Here is a 26,699-nt window from a genome sequence, read left to right on the forward strand (position 1 = left end):
TGTACTCACAGGCTGTTTATTTATCCGAGACTAAGGATGAGAGAGAGAGGATGAAGAGAAAAACCAGATGCCTCAAGGTGGTAGAGCTGATGGGAGAAATGAACAGAAAGGCTCCTCCTCTTTCTCTTGACACAGACCCCAGGGAACTCCAGCTTCAGATGGGGCCTCTGGGGACAGTTTAGGGGCCCCTGGGAGGCCTGGCAGTTGTCAGCTAGGGTCAAGATCCCCAGAGGGGCAGGTCCCGGGCTCGGAATGGCTTCTGCGTACACAAAATATCTCTCCACAAAAGGCACTGGTGTGGGTGGGGGGAGCAGCAGGGAGGCTACCACATCACTGGCAGGATCCACTGTGTCCTGAGTCTGGGTCCCAGCCTCTCTCAGGGGCTGGGTCTCTGCCTCCTTGTTCCTTTCCTCTCCCTTCCCTCAGCCCAGTGGTAAGCAGGCAATCAGCGGAGGGCCAGGTCAGGCCATGTGGTGGACACCCCCTCTTCAGGGCTAATGCATCTGACGACCTCTAGGCTAAGAGCCCCAGACGGGTGACTTTGGCCGAGAGGAAGGAGTGGATGATGAAGACCATTGTTTTGGGGCATGAATGCAGGTCCAGCTGCTGCAGGGTGGACGGAGAGAAGGGTCAGGAGCCCCATCCAGCCTGGGCCCCCGGACAGCATCACCCCCCAGCCCCTCCACTCACAATCTCTCCTTCAGCGCCCCCGAAGTCCAGGAAAAGGAGACTGGCACCATCGTCGGAGGACATCTGCAGCTTCTCAAAGGGTTGTCGGAGCAGCACAACTTGGGCCGCACCTGGCTCAGCCGCCCACAGTGTGAAGCCTTTGTCAATATGCACAGAGAGGCTGCAGGGACGGCCGTTCCATGTGCAGGCTGTGGGGAGGGTGTGGGCATGGGCACAGCGACACCTCAGAGACCGCAAGCCCTACCTCCAATCCCCACTGGCAGCTCCAAAAGCGGAACTTGAATGCCACTGGAGGTGGGAGGCTCACTGTCAATGCCATTTGTACACCCACCCTGTATAGAGTCACCCACACTCTGAAATACAGAAGGATGAGCAGGCAGAAAACCTATACCCCACTTCCAGTCCCACTGCCAGCAGCCAAGGTGGTTTAAGGGGGAGCTTCAACTCTGCTTTGGATAGGAGGCCCACTCCCTATAAAGGCATCAGCAGACCCACCAAGCATGGCCTTTGGAGACCTTAGAGGCCTGTAGACTTGCCCAGTTAAATGTGAATTTCAGATAAGCAATGGATCATTTGGACATACTTAGACCAAAACATTATTTGTTGTTTTACCTGAAATTCAAATCTAAGTGAGTGTCCTGTATTTTTTCTGGCAACCTTACTCCAAGTGCCATCTCTCATATCCTCACCAGCAGAGTCACAAAGTCGGCACGAGAAAACCCCTGGGAAAAGTCTCACTACCTACCAGGGCACCTGCACATCCAAAACAGAGGGCCCTCAGAGACCCCAAATCCCACTCTCTCTCCCCCTCCTGAAGCACCCTAAAGAAGGAAACTTGAATGCCCCTGGGGATAAGAGGTTTGTTACCAGAAAGGCACTCCCAGATCCACCCAGCCCACCTGTCGACACCTCCTGCACACCCTCAGCAGCCCGGTGACAGCCATCCACCAGCTGGCGGGTCCAGGCAGCCAGCTCCTGCGGTGACTCCACGCTGAACAGGTGAGTGTCCACACCGTGGCGCGTACCCGTGCGCAGGGCAAAAGAGAGCTCTGCATCGTAGGACAAGGAGCCCTTGGAGGGGCCTGAGTGCACCAGCCTGGGGGCAGGGGGCAGAGGGCTAAGCATGAGGCCTCAGGCAGCAGGGAGGTAGTTCTGGGCCACGAGGGTGGTTACCTGGGAAGGGACCCTGCGACTCCTTTACCACCTAATGTGGGGACAGGACTTCCAGACAGCCACTGATTGACTCACAGGAGACCATCTCCTGCCACCCTTCCCCTTGCCCCCTCGGCTCCAACTGTTCTGATGTCTTCAGACATGCCAAGCACACTCCTGCCTCAGCACCTCTGCGGTTCCCCTGCCGAGCACACACTTCCCTGATTATCTGCATTGCTCTCTCCCTTCAGACCTTTGCTCAAGTGCCATCTCCTCTGAGAAGGCTTCCCTGACCTCTCTGTCTAAAGTGGCACCCCTCCCTATCACCCACTAGCCTTACTTTTCTTTATGGTACCAGAAGTTATAATTACTTTTCACTGTTTTGGTTGGCTTTTGTCTTTTTCTCCAGAATATCATCTAGGGTACAAATTTTTGTCTAATTGTTCGCCACTATATTCCCAGCAACTAAAACAATGCCTGACATATAGTAGGTGCTCAGTAAACATTTGTGACCTGAATTAATGAATCACTTAATTAGGCAGGCAATTCATGACCTGCTTATCCCTGGTAGGCAGCAGGCTCCTGACACGTACGCCAGAGCCCAGCCCAGAGTGAGGAGACATGGACAACAAGGGCCGAGACCCCGCAGCTTGACTCTCGCTTGCTGTGTAACCTTGGGCAGTTCAATGCCCCTCTCTGGGCAGCAGACCCCAGAGTTCTGTTCCTTAGCCCTCTTTGCTCCTCACTCCACATACTTTCTCTCGTAGCTTCATTCCCCCTTGGAGCTGCTTCTGATACCCAGTCCCCTACTTTGCAGCCCTAAACTACAGACCCACAAGTCTCCAAGTTTCCTACCCAAGCTCCCTACCTGTCCCTCACACACTCTGGACTCAACTCAGCGTCTTGCTCTGACCTCCTCCCTTTGCACTCCCACCCCCAGTCCCACTGCTCCCCCAGACACAAGCTCCAAACCTCCCATTCATCCATTCATCCGGACACCTCCCTCACCCTCCCCATCTGGTGAGTACTAAGCCTGGTTAATTTTACCACCCATGTGTTTTCCAATGCAAATGCGGCCTTGCTTCTCCATCTGCTGCCTCCACCCACCTCCACCAGCTCTCCTGCATGACTGCTCCCATCCACCCCCACCCCCAGCATATTTTCCAGGTGGCAGCAACATGGATTCTTTTAAAACACAACCCAGGGCTTCCCTGGTGGCGCAGGGGTTGGGAGTCCGCCTGCCGATGCAGGGGACACGGGTTCATGCCCCAGTCCGGGAGGATCCCACGTGCCGCGGAGCGGCTGGGCCCGTGAGCCATGGCCGCTGGGCCTGCGTGTCCAGAGCCTGTGCCCCGCAACGGGAGAGACCACAAGGGTGAGAGGCCCGCGTACCGCAGAAAAAAAAAAAAAACACAACCCAAAGAGCCACCTCACTCCCAGGCTCAAACTCTTCAACTCTGCCCCAGCTCTTAAGATAAGGCTAACATTCCTTAACCAGCCAATAGAGGCGCCGCAAGATCAGGCCCTGCCAACTCCCTGCCTCCCCATTTCCTGCAGAGAGTCTACAAACTGGTTACAGCACACGCACAGCTCCATGAACGTGTGAGAGCCCTTCATGCCTCTGTACCGTTGACTATGTTGTTCCCTCTGTGTGAGATGCTTTTCCAGCCTTTCTTAAATAGCAAACTTCTACTCATCTGTCAAAGTCCAGCTCAAATGTCACCTTCTGCCCGAAGACTTCCCCCACCAGGCCAGGTAGAGTTAAGTGGTTCCTACAACTCTGCATCCTAAAGTCTGTTCCCGGGTCAGTCTCCCCTGCCAGGCTGGGGACTCCCTGAGGGCGGAGCCTCTGGGGGCTCTCTGTCTCCTGAACCACACAGCACAAGGTTGGGCAGAGTAGGCATCAATGAATGAGTGACTGGTGGGACCTCATATCCTTCTGTTCCAAGCCCCCATTTTACAGATGAGGAAACCAGGGCCCAGACAAGGCAGAGACTCACTTCAGGCCACCTGGGGCATAACTCAGGGCAGGATAGGGCTGGAATCCCCAGCTTCTGAGGTCCATCTAGAGCATCACTCCCCAAGCTCTGGGTGGGACACACAGTCCTGCCTGTCCGCAGATACCTGGTGGTGATGAGCGGGGCAGTACGGGCCGGCCGGCTCAGGGCCTCACGGGTCTGGGGGAGACAGCAGTAGAGGAGCAGCTCCTTTTCGGTCAGCAGGGCCAAGGTGGGTGCTGTGCCCCCACTGGGCAGCTGCAGGGGGCAAGGCAGCAGTGAGGAGGGACGGAGAGGGGAGAGGTCAGAGGGCCAGGGAGGGGTGAGGCAGTGAGGGGCAGTGGGATTTGGGTCAGCTCCAGGACAAGGGAAGAGTGGGGAGGATAGGTCCCGGGCCCTGCAGGCACCTGCTCAGTCAGCCAGCCGATCTGCTTGATGTCCTGGCTCCCGGCTGTGCTGGTGGCTGACAGCAGCGCCTGCAGCTCGTCCTTGACCCAGGGCATCAGAGCGTTGACCTGGGCTTGGATGGCAGCTGCCCACGACCTGGCGCTAGCCTCATCCTTAGCCCTCAGGAAGAGGGTGTCCCGGCCATCTGCTGAACAGATCTCCAGATACCTGCAGGCACAAATGAGGTACAGGGGAGGGCCCGTCCACTGGGCTGCAGGTACCCAACCCTGAAATCTGGCCCAGGAAACCCCATCTACCACAAAACCAGAAGAAACCACAGGGGATGTCCATGACAGAATCAGGAGCGACACTCGCTGCAGGGCTCCAGCCACAGTTGTTGGAGCCTCATGGGGCTTATCTATCTTATCTCAGGATAAGAGACTATCTCACACACACACACATAGGCATATACACACAAACACACACACTCAAACATGTGTGACGGGGGCCAAAATTATCACTGTGCGAGGATTCATGATTTTGCCCTGTCCTCCTGGTTTCTAAGGAGAAGGACTGTCTTGCTGGGCCATCTCCCAGGTTCTCCTTTGTGGTACAGAACCAAAGTAACGCACTGACGGGGTAGGGGTGTGGACACAGCAACTGAAGAGGCTTGGTAGCCTGAGATGGTCTACATAAAAAGAGGTGGGGGGCAGGGAACTTCCCTAGCAGTCTGACGCTTAGGACTCCATGCTTCCAATGCAGGGGACACGAGTTCGATCCCTGGTTGGGGAACTAAGATCCGCGGTGTGGGGAAAAAAAAAAAAAAAGAGCTGGGGAATGGAGAAGGGAAAAGGGCAGGGAGATAAAAAGCCACACAGGTAAGTGTGGGGGAAAGGTTTCAGGGAGGTACAAGAGGAGTTAGTGACAGGGAGAGGACTTTCAAATGTTCTGTGGGGCATTAAAGATTCACTCCCCTTTGGCTTTTCTGTAAACAGTGAAGTGGGTCAGAAACTGGAGAACGGCTCACACACATCCATTCCAATGCCCTCCGCCTCTGCCTTCCTCCACTACAGAGCTCCCTTGCAGCTAGCCCTGGCCATCGACCCAGTTCTGACCGATGAGAGAGAGAAGGCTCTGGGGAGGGTGTCCCTTCCCAAATGAAAGGTAAAGCGTTCCCAGCTGTGGTAGTTAGTTTCCAAAGGTGGCCTCCACCAAATTCATCCCTCCCTATACACACGGTGCACCTCTCTCATCAAGAGGTGAAGCTTCTTTCTCCTCTACTTGGCCTCGTGACTTGGTTTGACAAATAAAATGCGGCAAAAGTGCCATTCCGGCATTCCCAAGCCATCATGAAATCCAACTAGCCCGAGGCCACCCACCTTGAGAAGAACAAGCTAGCCATACAGAAAGGTCATACGGAAAGCGGAATGCTTAGCCAGCCTCCAGCTGTTCCAACCACCCCAGCTGGCACGTGGGTGAAACAGCCATCTTGGACTTCCATGCCCAGCAGATACCACATAGAACAGAACTGGCCAGCTGATCCAGCCCAGATTACAGAATTGTGAAAAATAATAAACTGTTATCTTCTAAGCCACTAAATTTTTGGATGGCTTGTTATGCAGCAATAGAACAAAATACCAGGAGAAAAGTTCCTTTGTCCTTTGCCTTCTTCCTGTCTGGAATATGGACACATGCTTGGAGATGCAGCCACCATCCTGCTTCCAGGAAGAAGAAAATCCACAATAAAGATGGCAGAAGGGGAATTCCCTGGCAGTCCAGTGGTTAGGACTCCGCACTGTCACTGCCAAGGGCACGGGTTCAATCCCTGGTCGGGGAATTAGAATCCCACAAGCCATGTCATGCGGCCGAAAAAAAAATTTTTTTAATAAAAATAAAAAAAGGAAGCTGGAAGCCTGATGCCTTGAGGGCATTCTTGAGCAGCAACAGCAGCCTAAACAGCTGACCGCTGGACTTCTTTTTAAACATGTGGAAAAATTAACTCTTCACTTATTAAGCCATTTCGTGCTGGGGTTTCTGATACTTGCAGCCCAATGTAATCCTAACACTAAGTAAAAGTTTGAAATATTTTTCATTACATTTTGGTTACCAGATTGTGTTCCTTTGACTGGGATATTGTGCTGATATGGAAACCCAGTTATATTCAAGTTACACATATGTACACAAATCAGGCACATGTACATACATGAGTATACACATACAAATATTAACACATATGCACAAATCTACACCCCTGCCTGTGCAAATGCTCACATATACCCACAAACGCTTGTATTTAAATGCCATCTACATGTAGACATACATAGAAATATAGGTACACACATGCTTCAGGTGATGTCTGGGATCAGGCTGGGATCCACAATTAACCTAAAGTTCTATGAGTCTCAGGAAGGACTGACACCACCTCACCTTCACCCAACACACAAGGCCCCTTTAGTGGAGCACCTGTAAGTGACTTGTGATTCACTAGTTCTTGCCTCATGGGGGCAGGCTGGGGCTGGGGCAACAAGCAGGGCCAGGAGATACGGATGCTGAACATTAATCAGCCCTTCAGGGCAATGCTGGGCATTGGCCTGGCATTGAAGCTCAGCTGTAACTAGGACCCACAGCACAAGCCTTTCATGCCCAAGCCATATACACACCACCCCAATACTGCACACCGCGTTTAATCAACATAGACTGCATTCACCACCATCATCACTCAAGCACCTGAAGCTTCTGAAGCAGAGAGGGCTACCTGGAAACGAGGCAAGCTCCATTCCTTCCAGGTTGTGTGATCTTGGGCAGGTTACTTTCTCTGTCCTCATCTACAAAATGGGGGTGAAATAATAGGACTTTGCCTGTAGAGTTGCTGTGACAGTTAAGTCGTGCATGATAAACACTCAGTAATGTTGGCTGGTATCAATCTTATCATCGGTGTTAAAGGCTGCGCAGATGTGAGGGATGGTAACCTTCCACGGCCCTGACACAAACGTTACCAGACATCTCAGAACCTCAGCAGAGTTGGAAGAGACTTGAGGGGATCACTGAGTCCGACATCCTTGTTTCACAAAGGGGAATCTAAAGGTTAGTGAGGAAAAGGGACTAGTTCAAGGAGAACCAAGACTGGAATCCAGGGCTCCTTGGCAGACCAAGTTCCTCCTCAGATGTGAAGTGCCCAGAGGGAGAAGAGAGAAGCAAAGCGCACTATCATCCCCATAACTTCACCCTTGCATCCATTCAACAAACGTTTCTTAAGCACCTACTACATCTGTGCATCGTGCTTGCCACTTTGCAACACAAGGGAATCTTTCCTTTGGCCCCACTACCTAACACGAGGGCATGTCTGTCTGAGTTGCCCCCTACGCCAGGCTTACCTGGTCTCCGGGTCAGTGGGGGTGCACCTCCTCGAGACATATGCCATCTTCAAGGACATGTGTTTGGCATCATGGAGGTCCCGGGGTGGGAGGCCAGGGGAGGAAGGCTGCCGCTGAAGGGGTGAGGCAGGAGGCGAGTCCCAGCCAACCGAGGTCCCACTGGCAGAGTTCTTGAAATATGGTGAGACCTCTTTCATGTACTTGACTGGTTAGGGGAGAGGTCAGCAGTTACCACTGTGACATGGGCTCCCACGTAGCACACATCACAATTGTCACTAATTCATTAAAAGTTTAATTTATGTCCACTATCACTATCCTCCTCTAGGCTAAAGTCTCGGACAGGGAAGCATGGTAGAAAATTCTGGATGCATGCCACCATCCATTCTCTCACTTTTCCCTTGGTTTATAGACACATGGCCACTTGGAAGAAAGACTACATTTCCCAGCCTCCTTTGCAGCTAGGTGTGGCCACATAACTAAGTTCTAACCACTTAAGTGTTTAGAGCTTCAGGATGGCTGCTTAAAGGGAATGGGCAACAGCTGCAGCAAGGCAGTGAGAGGACACCGGGAGTCAGAAGATGTGACTGCTCTGTCACTGTCCCATTGTTTGCCTCTATCTCTTCAGTCTTCTCATCTGCAAAAAGGAGGGGCTGCATGAGATAGTCCTATGGTGGAGGCTGCTAATTTTCCTCCAAGATAGTGATAAACTTCCATCTTAAGACTTCATTTTCTAGGTTCCCTTGCAGCTATAAGTGCCCATTTGACCAAGTCTGGCCAATAGGATGACAGCAGAAGAGATGTGTGCAGCTACCAAGTTCTGCCCATTAAAGAAAGGGGCATGCCCTGGTCCAGGAAGATCCCACATGCCGCGGAGCAACTAAGCCTGTGTGCCACAACTACTGAGCCCATGTGCTGCAACTACTGAAGCCCACGTGCCTAGAGCTGCAACAAGAGAAGCCACCGCAATGAGAAGCCCATGCACCCCAACGAAGAGTAGCCCCCGCTCGCCACAACTAGAGAAAGCCTGCGCGAAGCAGCAAAGACCCAGTGCAGCCAAAAATAAATAAATAAATAAATAAATAAATAAGTAAGTAAGTAAGTAAATAAATTTAAAAGAAAAAAGAAAGGGGCACGCCCTTCCTTTCCCTGTCTTTTCCCTTGACAGGTTGAGCTGGCTAGAACACAGGCTGGTGGGGCACCATCTTGACCAGGAGAACATGAGCCACACTCTAAAAGGCTGACTAACAAACAGAAATAAATGGATGCTGAGACTCTGGACTGCCATGTCAGACTTGAACTGTTACATAAGAAAGCAAGGAGCCTCTATTATATTTAAGCCATAGTATTTTATGGGGATCTGGTTACAGCAGCACAACTTGTACCCTAACCAATATGATGTCTAGAGGCCCTCTTAGCTCTGACCAGTCATCACTGAGTGAGTATAGTGGACTCCTTCTAGAATAGCATTATCCAACAGAGACAATGATTTCTATGATTATGAAAATGTTCTCTGTATACACTGTCCAGCACAGTAGCCACTAGCCGCATGTAGCTATTGAGTACTTGAAATGTGGCTGGTGCAAAATTCAGAGGAACTGAACTTTTAATTCAGTTCCTCTGCCCAACTGACCCATAAAGTCATGTTCTGACATGTGATCCTGCTCTCCTGGCTATGTTAGCTGGACCAGGGGTCAACCCCTTATCCACACTAGGCTACCCAAATTGAGACTGTTGAGAGATCCTACACTAATGTCTTGAACACACTTGAAAGCTATAGGGGCAACCACCTTCTGCAGTGAGGACAGAGAAGAGGAGAGAGCTAATTCGTAGGGAGAGAAAATCAGTGGAGATGCATGTTGAGAGACAGAGGGAAAGCCCTGCCAGGCATCTGCTAATGTTCTGGTTTCTGATACTCCTCATTTAGAAAGTCAGACTGCCATTCCAACAGGAGTTATGATATTTGCAACCAAAAGAGTCTTGACTGGGGCCTGGATTCAATGCCTTTTGACAAAAGGAAGATGTCAGTAACAAAGGGCAGCTAGAAGTGAAAGGCAACATGATGACAGAGTTGATCTGAGAAGAGCTTGGTGGGAGAAGAGTTTCAGAGACAAGTCAGTTTTCTTGAGCACCTAATATGTGCCAGGTGTTGGACTGGCTCTAGGTAGGACTGGGATGGTAAACATGTGACACTTGAGCTACCACTTGTTTATCCCTTGCTCAAGGAAGCCATCACAAATCAATCATAGTGTTCTATGGCAGCCATAACCAATCAATTAAAGCTAACTGATAATAAAACATTTTGGCATTCTTATTCTATCAATTAGTTGAGTTTGGCTGCAAATAATAGAATATATGATAACAGTGCCTTAAGCAATAAAGATATTTATGATTTCATGTAACAAGAAGTCTAGAGGAAGGCAATTTCAGGATTGGTTCAGTGGCTCAATGACATTGGATCCTGGATAGGCCTCTCTGCCATTGGATCTCTGCCATTCTCTGGCCTTCCCCTCATGACCACAGGATGGTTGCAACAGGCTCAAGCTAATCATTCCTTACATGACAAAACCCAAAGCAAGAAGGGAGGAGGCAGGCAGAAAAAGGGCTGTCTCCTCACATCTCCCTCTTATCAGAGAGGTAAATATTTCCATGAAGCCTTATATCTCATTGGCCTGACTGGGCTGCATGCCAACTTCTAGCAAATCATTAGTAAGAGTGAATAGTCATGATTTATTTAGACCAATCACAATTCAGCCTCTAGGGCTGAGCATATTCCCACCCAATTAAATCAGGCTCTGGTAGCATGGAAGAAGGGGAAATGGTTGGAAGACAGACAACCAGTAGTGTCTGCCACATCTGTCCCAGCATCTGGACTGTTCCCAATTCTGATGAGCAGCAGTCTCCTATCTCTAAAATGAGCTGCTGGAAGGACAGTGTGTACATCAAAGTGGTTAAAAGTCTTGCCCGAGCACTGGTCTCTCTTCTCCCAGCCAGGCTGTCCCCTCTGCTGCCCTACTGAATAGTACCTATGCCTGCTAGCCCTTGGGCAGCCTCTCTTCCTCTCCTCTCAGCCACCTCTACTCCCATGGCCATCTGGCTTGCTAGCCATCTGATGTCTGCAGTCAAGGCCCAGTCAGTATGCTCTGCCTGTGAGCGGACAGACCAGGAAGGGGTGGGGAAGCAGTTCTTGGCCCAGCTCCCTGGAAGAACCACATAAGAAGCTATTTCTGTTGCAGGAGACTGGCCCTGAGGCTCAGATAGGATCCAAGGCAAACAGGGGTGAAAGTGAGAGGGAGTTACAAGCCCTATTGGGGTTGGAAGAGAAGTTATATTGAAAACAAGAGCAGATTTTTTTGAGAGAACTAAGCCTAGGTCTGAAGATTGGGAACTAAGACTAAAAATGACTCATCCTCACCATTACAGCAATGACTTACCCCAGGATTATGTCTCAAGGGGTGATAGAGGTGGGACACATCACAGCCTACCTGACAGCCAAACCATTCCCCTACTTTTTTTTCTCCTTGCTAACAGAATCCAGAGCCCCAAAGGCTGGGCTTCTCCCCAGCCCAGGGGGAAAATCTTGACTGGTCAAAGCAAATCATGATCATTCCATCCCTCTTGCTTGTGATTAGCTTAGAAAGGGGCAGATGATACAATTCTGTCCAATGAGCTGTGAGGGAAAATATACTCCCTTCCCTTCCTCTTTAGCCTTTAGAAGTTGCTGGGAGGGGGGAGTTGGTCCTAAACCGATGATAGTCACTTTGACCCCAGGATTGGGGTCCACACACTGAGGATGGTGAATCCTTAAATTAATCCACCCTGGAGCCATGCTGACTTTATGTATTCTGGAAGAAAACGTATTTTCTTCAATGTTTAAACCTCTTTGAATTGGGTTCCTGTTACTTGCGGACAAAAGCATCCTAACTAATACAGCACCCACCCATTCCCCCCACTCCAACTCAGGCTGCAACTGATATATCTCCCTACTATAATTAACTACGTCCCTCCCCTGCTCAAAGCCATGCTCTGGCTCCCTGCACTCTTCACCCAACTGCAAGGCTCTCCAGGACCTGAGCCCTGCCTACCTTGCTGACTTTACCTCCTGCCACATCCCCAATCTCACTCTCTAATCCAATTATACTGACCTCCTCAGAGCTCTCAGAAGCTGTAGGAGCTTCCAAATGCCTTTAAAAATGCAGTTCTCCCTGCACAGAATGCCCTTAGTACATGGTTTGGAGACAGGCACTCTAGGATTTGAATTCCAGCTCTGTCTAGCTATGTGATCATGGACGAGGTAATTCACCTCTCTGGCCCTCAATCTGCATAATGATGTCTACCTCAGAGAGACGTTATAATTAAATAAGATGATATAAAACATATGACACAGGTTCCGCCCACACTTAGAACTCTGCTGTGATTTTGTGTGTTCGGGCTGTCTCTCGCACCAAACTGGGAGCTCCTAGAAGACAGAAACCAGGCTTGATTCGAACCCAGAGTCAGTGCTCTGTGAATGGAGAAATGAACGCCAGGGCAGGACAGGTTCATTCAGCAGGCGGGAGAAGGTGCCACAGCCCAGAAGGTCCTGGCTCAGCTCAGACATCGCCTCTCTAGGAAACCTTCCCAGATACCCGCTCTGGAACCTCCACGCCCACCACCTCTGCAGTCCCCTAGACCCCACTTCCCTATGTGTCCATGTGGGAGTCCGTGTTCTCCTCCAGGCTGGGAGCACTGTGAAGGCAGGGACCCTGACTGACTCATCTCTGTACCCCCCAGAATCCAGCAGGGATCTCTGATGCTACGTGCTCAGCAAATGAATATTTGTCAACTTTGAAGCCAGAGAAACTACCAGAGGCCCTGCTCACCCAGGCCATCCCAGAAGTGGGTCCTCCTTCTCCTCTCCCACAGGAACATGCTATAGATGGACAGCATACCAGCTGGTGTCTGAAACACGGCTTGCATTTCACCAACCAATCAGCCTGTCCCAGAGTGGGGGCGGGGTGCTGGGGCCCCCAGAGTGTGGCCATAAATAGCCCAGCTCTGAGGCCTCCTCCCTGCTCTGATTTCTGCCTGAGTCACCCAGCCAGGCAGGGCGGGGCTGCCCAAAGGCAGTGTCCTAGAGAGCTGAGGGCAGGACCATGACCCTGTGGCCAGCATTCTTGAGACCCCAAGGATAGACCCAACTGGTGTCCACACCCTCCCCAGCCAAACCTCTGGCCCAGGAGCCTGGTAAAGCAGATACGTGGGCCCTTCCTCCTCAGGAAAGTTGAAACAGACACAGGACACCCTGCCCCTTCCAGAGGCCCCGACTGCCAGCTCTGCCAAGGAGAGAAGCCAGCCCTGACCCCAAGGAGCCAGGAATAGATTCCACTAGAAATGCAAGGAACAGAGGCAAGGCAGGACCATTTGCCTGGTCCAGGACAATTGGGAGGGAACATATGTGTTGCAGAGAGAAGGGGATACATCTGTTCTGGCTCAACACAGTATCCCCAGTACTTATCCCAGTGCTCAATAAATGTTTATGACTGAACGTTTTGGCTTTGAGTCTTGGCTAAAGCCTGTCCCCTAAGCTCAAGCTGTTCCTTGTCTGTTCAGTGGGTGCTCATTTACTTGCCCCTGCCTGAAATTACATGATCTATCCATTTGCTTACTAGTCTACAGCCTCTCTCCTCTAACCAAAATGTCAGTTCCATGAAGGCAGGGACATGTTTCCTTGCTTTTTAGGATATCCCCAGCATCAAGAATAGTACCTGACATATACCTGGTAATCAGTAAATAAGAAATGTGTTAAATAAATGAATATTGACAAGCCTGGGGCTTCTCAGGATGGAGACAACATTGAATTGGGCTCTAGAGTGAGGCAGGCTTGGGTTTAACTTCCTTGCTCTGTGACCCTGGACAAGTGACTTGACTTCTGTGAGTCTCTACATCTTCATCTTTATAATGGGAGTAAAATATATCTATCTCCTAACATACTGAGATTCAATGCTTGTAAAGCACTTTGTCCTGCCTGGCATAGAATAGGTCTTCAATAAATAGCAGTGTGGTTATTATTTCTGCTACTATTCTTAGTATGACAGTATAAGGGGATGAGCACAGGATGTCATGACAGACAGACAGACAAAGACTTCAATCCAGGCCCTGACGCTTACTCTCCGGCCTTGGCAAGTCCCACAGTCTCTCTGAGCCTCAGTTTGCTTGCCTATATAATTGGCACTGATATGCCAGCTTTCTGAGTAAGGCATTGTGAGGATTCAAGTCCAAGTTTCCCACCTGCCCACCCAGGATGCTGAGGAGAGGACTTGGCATTCCAACGGGCTCTGGATGATCTTTGAGGTCCTGCTGGTCCAGCAAGGCTGGACTATATATACATAGTTCCCAGCAACTGGCAGGCCTTGCAGCAGAGCTGCCTGAATTGCCACACTCTGGGGCATAAAATCTGACCTTCCACACCCTTATACAGTATAGGGGGCACCATCTATCAAGATCCTAAAGGCACATGAACACTTTGAACATGCAATACCCTTTGCAGGAATCCCCTTCAGATAAACGTTCACAGGTGCATAGAGGGGTCATGGCATCATTGTCTATGGCACAAGAGGCTAGGAGCAACTTGAATCCCATGAATAGGGGTTGCTAAATACAAGAAGTGAGCTCGGGACTTCCCTGGTGGTCCAGTGGTTGAAAATCCGCCTTCCATGCAGGGCACGCGGGTTCGATCCCTGCTGGGGGAACTAAGGTCCCACATGCCATGGGGAAACTAGGCCCACACGCCATCTCACAACTAGAGAGAAGCCCGTGAGCTGCAACAAAAGATCCTGCATGCCAACGAAGATCCTGCGTGCTGCAACTAAGACCCAATACAGCCAAATAAATTATTTTTATTTTTAAAAGTTGAGTTCCTGGCAGACCACTCAGTCCTGTTCACGGCTACATCCCCAGTGCCTTACATCGAGTCTTGGCATAGAGCAAGGGCTCAATAAATATTTGTGAGACGAATGTCTGAATCCCAATAATGGGATATTATGCAACCATTTAAGAGAATGAGGACTTGCCTGGTGGCACAGTGGTTAAGTAAGAATCCGCCTGCCAATGCATGGGACACGGGTTCGAGCCCTGGTCCGGGAAGATCCCATATGCCACAGAGCAACTAAGTCTGTGCACTACAACTACTGAGCCTGCACTCTAGAGCCCACGAGCCACAACTACTGAGCCTGCGTGCTGCAATTACTGAAGCCCACACACCTAAAGCCCATGCTCCGCAACAAGAGAAGGCACCACAATGAGAAGCCCGCGTACTGCAACGAAGAGTAGCCCCCGCTAGCCGCAACTAGAGAAAGTCCACATGCAGCAACAAAGACCCAAACACAGCCAAAAATAAATAAATAAATTTATTTTTAAAAATAAAAATAATAAACAGAATGAAACAGAGTTACATGTGCTGAGTTGGAAAGAGGTCCTCAACTTGCTCAATGATAAAAACAAATATGGAAACCTTTCTCTGGAAGTGTGTGAAAATATTAGCCATGGGTATGAGAAGATAATTGCTTTACACTCTCCTGTTTGTTTTTTTTTAATTAAGGATATATTACTTTTCACATTTTTTTTAAACTCTGTTTTTCAAAAATATACCGTCAGGGTCTGGGGAAGGGGCGGCAGGTGCCATGTTGGGCCACAAAGGTGGCAAGAAGCCCCTGAAGGCAATTCAAGCAGAAACAGAAGAAGGAGCAGAAGAAACTTGAGGAGCTAAAAGCGAAGCCCCGGGGAAAGGCCCCTGACCACGGGTGGAATTAAGAAATCTGGTAGGGACTTGCCTGGTGGTCAGTGATAAAGACTCCGCCTTACAATGCAGAGGACACGGGTTCAATCCCTGGTCAGGGAACTAAGATCCCACATTCCGCGGGGCAACTAAGCCCACGCATCACAACTACTGAGCTCGCACAGAGAGCTGCAAACTACAGAGCCCACGCGCCCTGGAGCCTGCGCACCACAACTAGAGAGAAGCCCGCGTGCCACAACAAAAGATCCCACATGCCTCAACAAAGATCCCGCATGCCGCAACTAAGACCCGATGCAGCCAAAAATAAAATTAAATAAATAAAAAAGTAATAAATAAATCTCCAAAAAAAGGAAATCTGGCAAAAAGTAATCTGCTCCTTGTGTCTGAGGCAATGATGATCATTAATTCCATTCCTGTTTAAACATCTGGATTCTCTGCCATAACATCTGTTGCCACCTACAGCTAGAATGAAGTGTTGTCTTGGAACATACTGTACATTTAAGAATAAACTTTTGTTAAAAACAAATAAAAGGGCTTCCCTGGTGGCGCAGTGGTTGAGAGTCCGCCTGCTGATGCAGGGGACGCAGGTTCGTGCCCCAGTCCGGGAGGATCCCACATGCCACAGAGCGGCTGGGCCCGTGAGCCATGGCCACTGAGCCTGCGCGTCCGGAGCCTGTGCTCCACAACGGGAGAGGCCACAACAGTGAGAGGCCCGCGTACCGCAAAAAAAAAAAAAAAAAAAAAAAAAAAGAATCTGCCTGCCAAGAGCAGGGGACACGGGTTCGAACCCTGGTCGGGGAAGATCCCACATGCCACGGACCAACTAAGCCCCTGCGCCACAACTACTGAAGCCTGCGTGCCTGGAGCCCGTGCTCCACAACAAGAGAAACCACCGCAATGAGAAACCCGTGCACTGCAACGAAGAGCAGCCCCCACGTGCCGCAACTACAGAAAGCCCGCATGCAACAAGGAAGACCCAACGCAGCCAAAAAATAAATTAATAATTAATTAATTTTTTTAAAAAAATTTAAGAATATGGGTTTTGACATCTGACAGATCTGACCTCAAATTCCATCTCTGCCCCTGTGTGACCTCGGGCAAAAGCTTCACCTCTCTGAGTTTCAGTGTTCTCATCTGTAGAATGGAATGAATAATGTACCTTGAATCATAAGAGTGGTTTTGAGGATGCAACGAGAAAGCATATGGAAGGCACCTAGCACAGTATCCAGCACACTGTAGGTGCTCATTAAACAGCAGACATACCATCACTATCATTAACATTCTTATCATTATAATTTCCACCACCACCACCAGCAGCCAAGCTCACATAGCTAATCAAGGCCAAAACCTGCCTCCAGAGCTCCACAAGCATTTTAATCAAAGATCCAGGGAACAGGCCAGGACTGAATTAAGCCAAGTTTTGTCTGTGGGGAATCACATGGCCCTAAGCCGTATGGGTGTGCAGCCAAATTAATGTTTTCTTGAGAACAATGATTAGAACAACAGGTCTTTGCAGCCATGGGAGGACTGGACGGGGGCTCCATTCATGCCTCTGTTCCCAGAACACAGGTCCCTCAGGCACCTCTCAGGCACAGCATCACTCGGCTAAGCTGCATGGAGTGGCCTCAAATTAGCTGCATCCATTAATAACATCCCACTTTTGACAGTGGTGATGTATTGAGCCAAATTTCAGGCAGGACACTTGGCAGTGCCCATCTCCCAGGCGATGAGCTGGCAGGGGCCTGGCCTTGGAGTTCTGAGGACTCACAGTGGAAACTCTCAGGGATCAGTCAAGCCCAGCTTGAGCCTTAAGCCCCATCTTAAACATTTAGGAAAGTGAACTGCAATTGAGGAGGTTAAAGGCAAAGTAGAAACGGTCAGGGATGTCCCCTAGGTGATCATTCCCCCCAAACTCACCAACATCTAATGTGTGCTGGGCTTGGTGCCAGGCTTGGGGCTCTGAGGCAAACTACACATGACTCCTGCCTGCAGAGACCTTCAGGTTTACTGGAGAAAACAAAAATGCTGCTGCTGATGTGATGACGACAAAGGTTGACGTTTATCAAACGTTTACTGTGTGGAATTGTGCCATAAACCTCAAATGCATTGTCTCATCCTTATAAATAGCAAATAAAATAAATGAGTGCCTACTTATGCACACTGGTCCCAGCATGTTACATGCATTATTTTTTTATGTTGCAAACAACTATGAGAGGTAGGTATTATCCAAGGCAGAGTCAATAGTGGCCTCTGCAATCAGACAGACCTAGTTTTGAATTCTGAGTCAGCCAATTTATTAGTTGTATGTCTTGAAGAAAGTTATTTATTCTCAACAAATCTTGGTGACTTTGTCTGTAAAACAGGGATTATAGCAATTCCTACTACTCTCTGTGTCTTTTATGTACATGCTATTCTATGCCTGTATCTTTTTTTTTTTAATAAATTTATTTTTTGGCTGCGTTGGGTCTTCGTTGCTGTGCGTGGGCTTTCTCTAGTTGCGTTGCTGTGCGTGGGCTTCTCATTGCGGTGGCTTCTCCTGTTGTGGAGCACCGGCTCCAGGCGTGCGGGCTCAGTAGTTGTGGCTCACGGGCTTAGTTGCTCCGTGGCATGTGGGATCTTCCCAGACCAGGGCTTGAACCTGTGTCCCCTGCACTGGCATGCAGATTCTTAACCACTGCACCACCAGGGAAGTCCCATGCCTGTATGTTTTAAAAGCCTGATCTTTGTGTGGGGTGAACCTTCTCTACTTTGTACAAAGTACTAAAATTGGCTTTATTCATTTTTGTCCTTTAGTATTATTTTTTAATGCATCACAGGCTCCCTGTTACCTGTGTCTTGTCAGCCTCACTGCAGGTGGAGGGAGGGGAGGCATTTGGCTATCCCTCCCTTTTCCCCCAGGCCTGGTCTCCAAGGGCCCAGGCTGGCCCTGCTTCCAGATCCTTGCACACAATGGGCCTCTCTAAGCAGCAGACAGAGGCGTGTTGGCTGTCAGCTTGGGCCCAGACTCTGGTCACAAATACATCGCTATAGCTGAGAATAGGCTCAAGACACTTGTGCAAACTCCTGCCCTCAGAGAGGAAAAGGTCTAGAAGGCAGGCTGGGGTTGCTGATACCCAGCTGAGCCCCTGACTTAGGCCAGGGAAGTAGGGTTCTGGCTGGCAACTGCAGTTTGCTAGTGACATCTTTTCTTCTAGGATGTTCTCAGGAAGCTCTGTACCCAACAAGCCCCAGACCTCAGGAAAGATGCCCAGCTGCCCTCCCAAGTTCACAACCAAAGGACAGGCCATGGGCCCTTGGAGGTGGTCTTAGAAGTGGGATGAGGGCAGGGAAGTTCTGAACAATGTGACCAGTGATTGGGTGCTTGGGAGGATCCTAAGCCCAGAGAGGCTTCCAGGAGCTCTGGCTCCAGACTGGGGCAGCTGCCCAGTCTCCACAAACTCCCCCAAATCTCAAGGACCAGTCACAACCCAGCATCCTAGATCCCTCATGTCTTCCAGGCTTTTCAGATCACCCGTGCGATTCAAAGAGTCTTGACGCCAGTGCTCGCCCCCACTGGGTGGAATTACCTACTTTTACAAGCCTGCTGGAGAGCAGCTCAGACAGAGACTTCAACTAAGAAAAAGCTGGGAAAAAACTAACATGAAGGCTACAACCTCGAGACTCCTCTTTTTATTCAAACCTGCTTAGGTCAAACCACCACCATCTCCCTCCTGCTCGTGGCCCCAGCCTCTTTGTTGCCATTCTGCATCTACTGTTGCCTCCCTCCAAACCAGGTTGATGCTGTAAAGCCCAGAGCTGACCATGTGAGCCTCTGCTGAAAACTCTTTAACCACTCTGTTTCCCTCCAAATTCCTTTAGTCTGGCACTCAAGGCCCTGCAGAAACTGTCAGTCTGAATAGCCCTCTCTTTCTCCACTCCCTTCCTCACACCTAGGCTCAGATAAAGCTGAATTACTTCCCAGGCAACTCCCCAGGTAAGTCAAGTCATTTCACCCCTTCATGGTTTTGCTCACACAGCTCCCCTTCCCAGAATGCCCTTTCGCCACCCCATACCCACATCTGCTTATTGTTCATAAAGTGCCAGCATCCCCTCCTCCAGGAAGTCTTTCCTGACCACCGACCTCCTCCAATCCCTGCGCAGACCCCATCTCAGCACCTGTGACAGGATGGTGATCTGGTAGGTTTGCTCAGCTATCTGCCCCACGAGACTGAGAGTCCCCTTGAAACCACTGAGTAGAGCAGTACAAAGGGAGGAGGAGAGAAAGAGAAAGCAGGAGAGGGCTGTCATCCAAAAGGGAGGAAAAATACCAGAAGATTATAAACAACTTTATGCTGAGAAATTTGACAATTTAGATGAAATGGACAAATTCCTTGCAAGACATAAACTACCAAGAAAAGAAAAAAAACAGATCATCTAAACTGCCTTATTAAAGACATTAAAATTGGGAATTCCCTGGCGGTCCAGTGGTTAGGACTCCGCACTTTCACTGCAGGGGTCCAGGGTTCAATCCCTGGTAGGGGAACTAAGATCTCACATGCTGCGCAGTGTGGCAAAACAAACAAACAAACAAACAAAAACCTTTCTATAAAGGTAGCTTCCCTGGAGAATGCTACCAAACATTTAAGGAGGAAATAATACCAATTCTATATAAATGCTATGGGACAGGAGGGGAGTCACTAACATTTATAGAGTGCCTACCTTGTGCCAAATCCTATGCTGGGCAAGAGGCAGGCCAGGCTCCATCCAGCAGCCTGGGGCAGCGTTTGCCAAGGAAAGCTCTTGCCCTATGAAAAGTCTTAGAGAACATAAGTGCTGGAAACCCTCAGTCCTGGGATGTTACACATGGTATTTCTCTTCCCTACTCTATGTGCAGCAGACATTGCTAATCAATTCCAGCTCCTTTCTGCTGAGTCCAGATAAGACCTCCCAATCTTTCCAAATATGGAACTCTCAGCAGCCACCAAGGAAGCTAACACTCAAAATGAAAGCTGTTGGTCATCTCTGATCTAGCTTAACTCCAACAGATATGAAAGCTGAGCCCCAGAGAAGACGAGGGTCTTGCCTAAGGCCAGATTAATTACAGAGCAGACAGGATTTTAGACGCTGATTTTTAAATAGTTTGTGTGGAGAAGACAGTGTTCATATTTTGTCTCCCCCACTCACTGGTGGGCTCCTTCAGGAAGGGCCGGGTCTGCTTTAGCTTCTGATCCAATGCTCTGCAAATCAGGTACATAGTAGGTCTCTGGAAATGCTTCTTGGCTTTAGTGAGGAAGGAATGGAGTAAATGAGGTAGAAGGCTTGGGTATTAGCCCCGAAACCAGGAGACGCTTCAAACGTCTAACACTCAGAGATGCTACCCTCTCAGAATGATCCACACTGAGAAGGCAGATAGAGACATTCTTTACCTAAAGATGAGGAGGTGAAGGGGACCTTGGTGTGGATCAGAAATGTGTCTACAGTAGAAATTTTACCATCCATGGACTAAACTTTCAAACAGAAGAGACTAAAAGAGCTTTTCAAGTCAACCAAAATATGACATTTTGATGAATTTCAACTGTTTAAACTGCATTACTGGCTATAAATATCAGAGTCATGAGGCATATGGGAGGGAAAGTCTCCTATATCCATATCATTAATGTGTGATCTTGTTATTTAATTTTGCTGTTAAAATATGATTGATATACTTAAGCTTTTAGGGACCAATACTGCAGAGTCAGCTTTCAGTATATATTTTTAAAATGCAACAGTAGCATTTAAATAGACACACAGTACATTTAAATAGATAATAAAATGTAAAAATAAAATAAAACAAAACAATAGAGAATTTAGGTCAAGAATGCCAACGATCACCCAGGGATCCAGAGCCTGTTTGTCTCTGTGGCCTCTGGAGACCTCTTTGGGGACACAAAGGCAACCTATCAGGATCTGGGCCTGGGGCTCAGCTCCGCAGCTTCACTGGCCATGGCATTCTCCATCAGCCCCCGCCACCTCCGTGTGCCTGTTCTGGGCCAGGAGCCAAAGACACATTCTTCAGGCCCCCATGGCTTCCGGAACTGAGAGAGTGGAGTTTTTTGGGGGGTTTGGTTTTTGGGTTTTTTTAACATCTTTATTGGAGCATAATTGCTTTACAATGTTGTGTTACTTTCTGCTGTATAACAGTGAATCAGCTATATGTATACATATATCCCCATATCCCCTCCCTCTTGCATCTCCCTCCTACCCTCCCTATCCCACAGAGTGGAGTTTGATGAAAAGGCTGAGCAGAGCAGAAACCTCCTGACAGAGCTGGCAAAAGGCAGAAGTTGGGACCACCCCAGCAAGAGACTGTAACAACCTATGGGAAACTGAGTCCCGGAGAAAGCCAAGGTCTCATCTAAGACCACACAGTGACGGGATAGTGGAGGGGAGCCACCAAGTCCCCCCCACCCAAAAATAATACTCCTCTCTGAGCCTAGCTGGAAGTATTTGATGCCCTGCTACATAAAGGCCAAGTCCCCTCCCAAAGCAAGATGGGTCTCAGGGTTTTAGGAGAACTCAGAGTTGAGAGCTCCCCTGGCTCCTCAGGAAAGAATCTTAGCCGCCCCTTTGCCAGTCCCCGCCCTTCTCTTCCCCTGAGTCACTCACTGGGTGGCAGATCCTGCCTGCCATGGACCTTCTGTCCAACTTCCACAACCCAGTAAGGCAGAAGTTACATCCCTGCCCTACAGATGAGGAAAGTAAGGCTCAGGGGAATGAGGTGACTCGTCCAAGGCCACAGAGCTAGGGAGTGGGAGAGAGGAAATGAAAGCCAGGTCAGCCTGGCTCTGGGCCACCGCCCTTGCTGTCTCAAGGCGGATCCCCAAGTTCTGTTTCTGTTTTCAACCCTGCCCACCTCCCAGCCCACACTGCATGAGGCCTGGGGAAGGTAGGGAAGAACTGAACACCCCTGGGGTCCCCAATGCTTACCCTCAAGCACCACCTCTTTGCCTGTCTTCTTTAGGACTTGCACTGCCTCATCATGGGTGGCAGAGGAAAGGTCTTCCCCATTCACGGACAGGATGGCATCCCCTACAAAGAGGGCCTCCGTCTGGTCGGCTGCCAGGCCCTTGAAGATCTTGGAGATGAGAATAGGCATCTTGTTCTCTCGGCCCCCTGCACAAGCACGGAAAGAGGAAGAAACTGAGGCAGACACTCCAACACTTGCGAGTCACATCGAGGCAAAATTATTTCTGAAGGTCTCTCACCGTGTCCAAACCAGTGCTGAAATGGGGAGTGGAGAGTAAAGAGAATCTCAGAAAACAGCCTTAGAAGTTAGGACACTAATAACACTTGCAAGTCATTTTCTAGATTTATAATGTTATAATGTATCTTTTGGTTAAATGCTTTGGGTGTTCACCAGTGTTTGAGTAACTTACAAGGTGCTTCAGAAACTTTTTTCTTATTTTATTTTGGATTTTAAGCAATTTTCCCATAATGGGGGAACCCACTGATAGCCTCTAATCAAGAATAAAGACAGAGGGCTTCCCTGGTGGTGCAGTGGTTGACAGTCCACCTGCCGAGGCAGGGGACACGGGTTCGTGCCCCGTCCGGCAAGATCCCACATGCCACAGAGCGGCTGGGCCCGTGAGCCATGGCCGCTGAGCCTGCGTGTCCGGAGCCTGTGCTCCGCAATGGGAGAGGCCACAACAGTGAGAGGCCCGCATACCGCAAAAAAAAAAAAAAAAAAAAAAAAGAATAAAGATAGAAGTCAGCTATTGCTATGGCCACGAAGGATCTCTTTAGCAATCAGAAAGCTTTACAACCTAGGATCCAGGCTAGAAACCAAGGCCTTAGAGTCTAGAGATTTCAAAAGCCTATCTGGGGACTTCCCTGGTGGTGCAGTGGTTAAGAATCTGCCTGCCAATGCAGGGGACATGAGTTTGAGCCCTGGTCCGGGAAGATCCCACATGCCGCAGAGTAACTAAGCCCGCGTGTCACAACTACTGAGCCTGCAAGCCACAACTACTGAGCCCACGCGCCACAACTACTGAAGCCTGAACGCCTAGAGCCCATGCTCCGCAACAAGAGAAGCCACGGCAATGAGAAGCCCACGCACCACAACAAGGAGTAGCCCCTGCTCACCACAACTAGAGGAAGCCCGCGCACAGCAACAAAGACCCAACGCAGCCAAAAAAAAAAAACCTAATACATTTTACCACATTGCTTTATTTCTAAATTCTTGAATGTCCTTTTAAAATCAGAAACAGTAATAACACCATGCTAAATGCTTTCAATCTTGTCTCGTTGCATCTCCACAACACCCCAGTCACACAGGCATGCTCAGATTCCTACTGGGAAAATTGAAGTGTGGAGAGAAGCCCCTTGCCCAAGGTCACCCAGCTGGTTAGCGGCAAAGCCATTATTTGAACCTAGGTCTCCTGGCTCCAGAACCAACACTCTTAACTCTATGGTAGACTACAAGTCAGGCCCTCAGGTATCATACTAGTGCTCCATCCTCAAAGATGAGGAACAAGTGGCCCAGGTCATAATTCCAATGTCACCCAACAAACTGGTGGCAGAAGTAGGACTGGAATGCCTCTCCAGACCCCCACACAGGCCCAACAGTTTGTTCATTGCACCACACAGAGCGTGAGACCTAGGAAAGGAAGGAGTTTCTATTTATATCTATCTGCCCTCTTCTGCCTGAAATTAGGGACTTCAGTTCAGTTTGAATCCATGATTATTCTTGGATGCCTGGGCTGGGCTGGACCCTAAAGGAAAGGTCAACGTCGCAACAGGAGCCCAGTCTCCATACATGAAGAACTGAATGGAGCTGGTATTCCCCTGACACCTCCAAAAAGTACCCCTACTCCCACCTGGAAGTATGACGCTAGGAGGTAACTTTATGTGACCTTGGAAAGTCCCCCTCCTCTCCAAGACTCAGTTTGTCCATCTGCAAAATGGAACTCTGTGTGAACTCTAAGTTCCTTCCTGTTTTAACACATTGAGTGTACAATTTCTGGATTGATCTGTTGCCCTATCCCATGCCGGAGTTTGAAGGCAAAACTGGTGCCCACTCCCTGGCTTTCCCATTTTCCCCTTTTAGATCCCTTTGGTTGGCTGCGTGGAAGTTTGCCCTTCCATGGGGAAGAACCGACTCCTCTGGACACTCTCTAGGGGCCTCATAACTGAGGTTCAAATCCCAGCTCTGTCGCTCACTGACTGTGTGACCCTGGGAAAACCATTTTACTTTTCTGAGTCTCAGTTTCTTCACCTACTAAATGAGGATTATGCTTCCTACCTTTTAGTACTTGTTGCCAGGATGAAGTGGATCATGAGCCTAGAGTACTGGGCACAGCACTTGGCACACAGTGGTAGCCAAGTCACCACCATCCCCACCCCTTCAGGAAGGAATGGTGAACCCAACAGCTGGGGTGTGCAGTTTTTTTAGCACGAGGTTAGCTACTTTGGGAGTCTCTCGTGACCTCTATTCTTCCTCTCATCTAACAGCCATAATTCTCCAGGCATCTACTATGTGCTGGCAGGGTGAGTACTTTGGACTCCTGTTTTCATAGAAACATCCCAATTCTACCATTACCCTCATTATATAGTTGAGGAAACTGAGGTCCGGAGATGGGAAATGACTTGTCTAAGTTCACACAGCTGATTCTGGACTTCAGTCTGGGTTGCCCCCTAAAGAAAGCTGTCAGTACTGGGGGCTGAGAGCCCACCTCAATCCTGTGGAAGGTGGAAATGGTCAGATCAGGAAACTCAAACCCAGCTGTTAGGGCTCTTCACCTAGGTCCACAGCCTTTCTAGGTCCTCAGATTTCTAGGTCCTTTCTGGCCCCCTGTCTGTGAGCCCAGCCCAGCTGGCGCCTCCAGCTAGTCTCCAATCTCCCCACCAGCCATGCTTCCTACTCCAGGCCTTACTCCTCCCTCCCACCTCGGTTGTGTCTTGAAGACTTCCCCCTCCCTGCCCTAGTAGTACCCCAGGCCTCAGTCTCCTTTCTCCATCCTTTGCTCTCCTGGGGTCCCTGTTGTTCTTGATCGCCATGCAACCCTAGACTAGGCAACCAGTCTCAGATCTCTTTGCCTCCACACAGAACTCCCCACTCACACGTGTCCTTGGTGAGTCCCCAACGCCCTCCACACCTGTGCCTTCTGACTGAGACCTCAAAGCCCTCTCCGACCTTGGTGCTCCTGGTGCCCTCGGTTCCCTCTGTCCTCTCAGACGCCCTTACCCCCCAGACAGAAGCCATCCAACTCCATGTCCTCAATACGCTGCCAGCCCCCGCGACCTCTGCGCCCTCGGCGGTCCCACAGACACCACGACTCGTGCGCTCGGTGGCCCCGCGCCCACCTTTAATGCTGATACCCAGCCCGCCGGCGTCGGCCTTGCGCACCGTCACGCGGCGCCGCTGGAGCAGCAGCGCCTCCGGCAGCGGCGGGGACTTGGCGCCCGGTTCGGCGGCGCCGTTCAGCTGCGCGGGCTCCGGCTCCCGCTGGGCACCGGGCTCCGGGCCGGGCTCGCCATCGGCGGGGCTCACGGTCAGCGCGTCCTCCTCTAGACTGAGCAGCACCCGCTGCCACCGGTCGCCTCCAGCCCCCGAGCCCGCCCCGGCGCGCAGTTCCAGCAGCCCGGTGCGCGGGGCACGCCTGCCTGACGCCATCTTCGCCTCCGAGCCCCCGGGCCGCCGCGCTCGCCCTGCCCCGCAGTGCCCGGCCCGCTCCAACCCAGCGCCTAGGGCGGAGGGCGGGCGGAGGGCGGGCGGAGGGCGGGCGGGGCCCGGCTGGGCCAGCCGCCACCCTACCACTGGCCTCCGGGGGTGGAGCCTAGAGGGGCGGGGCTATATGTGGGTGTGGCTAACGGTTAGTGGCGTGGCCACAGTCAAGCTAGAGGGGGCAGGGGTGGGGTCCAAGAGCCGAAGGATATGCTGTGGGACTACATGGGGGTGGGGTCATAAGGGTGTCCGGGCGGTGCCACGAGTTAAAGCAACCAGCGGATGAAGTGGGATGGAGAAGGCCATTAGGGGGCGGAACTTCGTGTCAGCGGCTGGACCCTAAGACCCTGTGGAGGAGACTGCACCCGGCATGGCCGTGGAGGGCCGGCGCCGTAGCTCGCCCACTTGGGAGCACAAGAAAAAGAGACAGAACCGTGGATCCTGGTGCGAGGCTTTGGGCGTTGGGGTGGGCTGCACATGGCGGAGCGCTGGACTCCAGGGACAGGGCTTGAGTTTAAGAGGTAGACACGAGCTGCGAGGGACTTCGCAGGCAGGTTGCTAGTGGAGGAGATTTGAGGGAGCTGGTTTCCCACTGTGGGGCTGGAGCTTTGGTCTGTGGGCGTGGCTTAGTGTGGGGCCTGGTG

General features: G+C 50.5%; 1 protein-coding gene across 1 annotated transcript; it reads right to left on the reverse strand.

Moving 5' to 3' along the window:
- Positions 1-26,038, reverse strand: SNTA1 (syntrophin alpha 1). The gene is made up of 8 exons (XM_082671464.1): positions 25,695-26,038; positions 22,320-22,505; positions 7,601-7,805; positions 4,247-4,454; positions 3,967-4,097; positions 1,590-1,786; positions 691-878; positions 1-606 (listed from the first exon to the last, which is right to left on the reverse strand). The coding sequence occupies exons 1-8, from the start codon at positions 26,002-26,004 to the stop codon at positions 514-516; spliced, it is 1,518 nt and encodes a 505-aa protein (XP_082527590.1). The 5' UTR covers positions 26,005-26,038; the 3' UTR covers positions 1-513.
- Positions 26,039-26,699: the final 661 nt, after the last annotated feature.

This window comes from Grampus griseus, assembly GCF_964374135.1.
Source record: "Grampus griseus genome assembly, chromosome: 14".
Classification (NCBI taxonomy): Eukaryota; Metazoa; Chordata; class Mammalia; order Artiodactyla; family Delphinidae; genus Grampus; species Grampus griseus.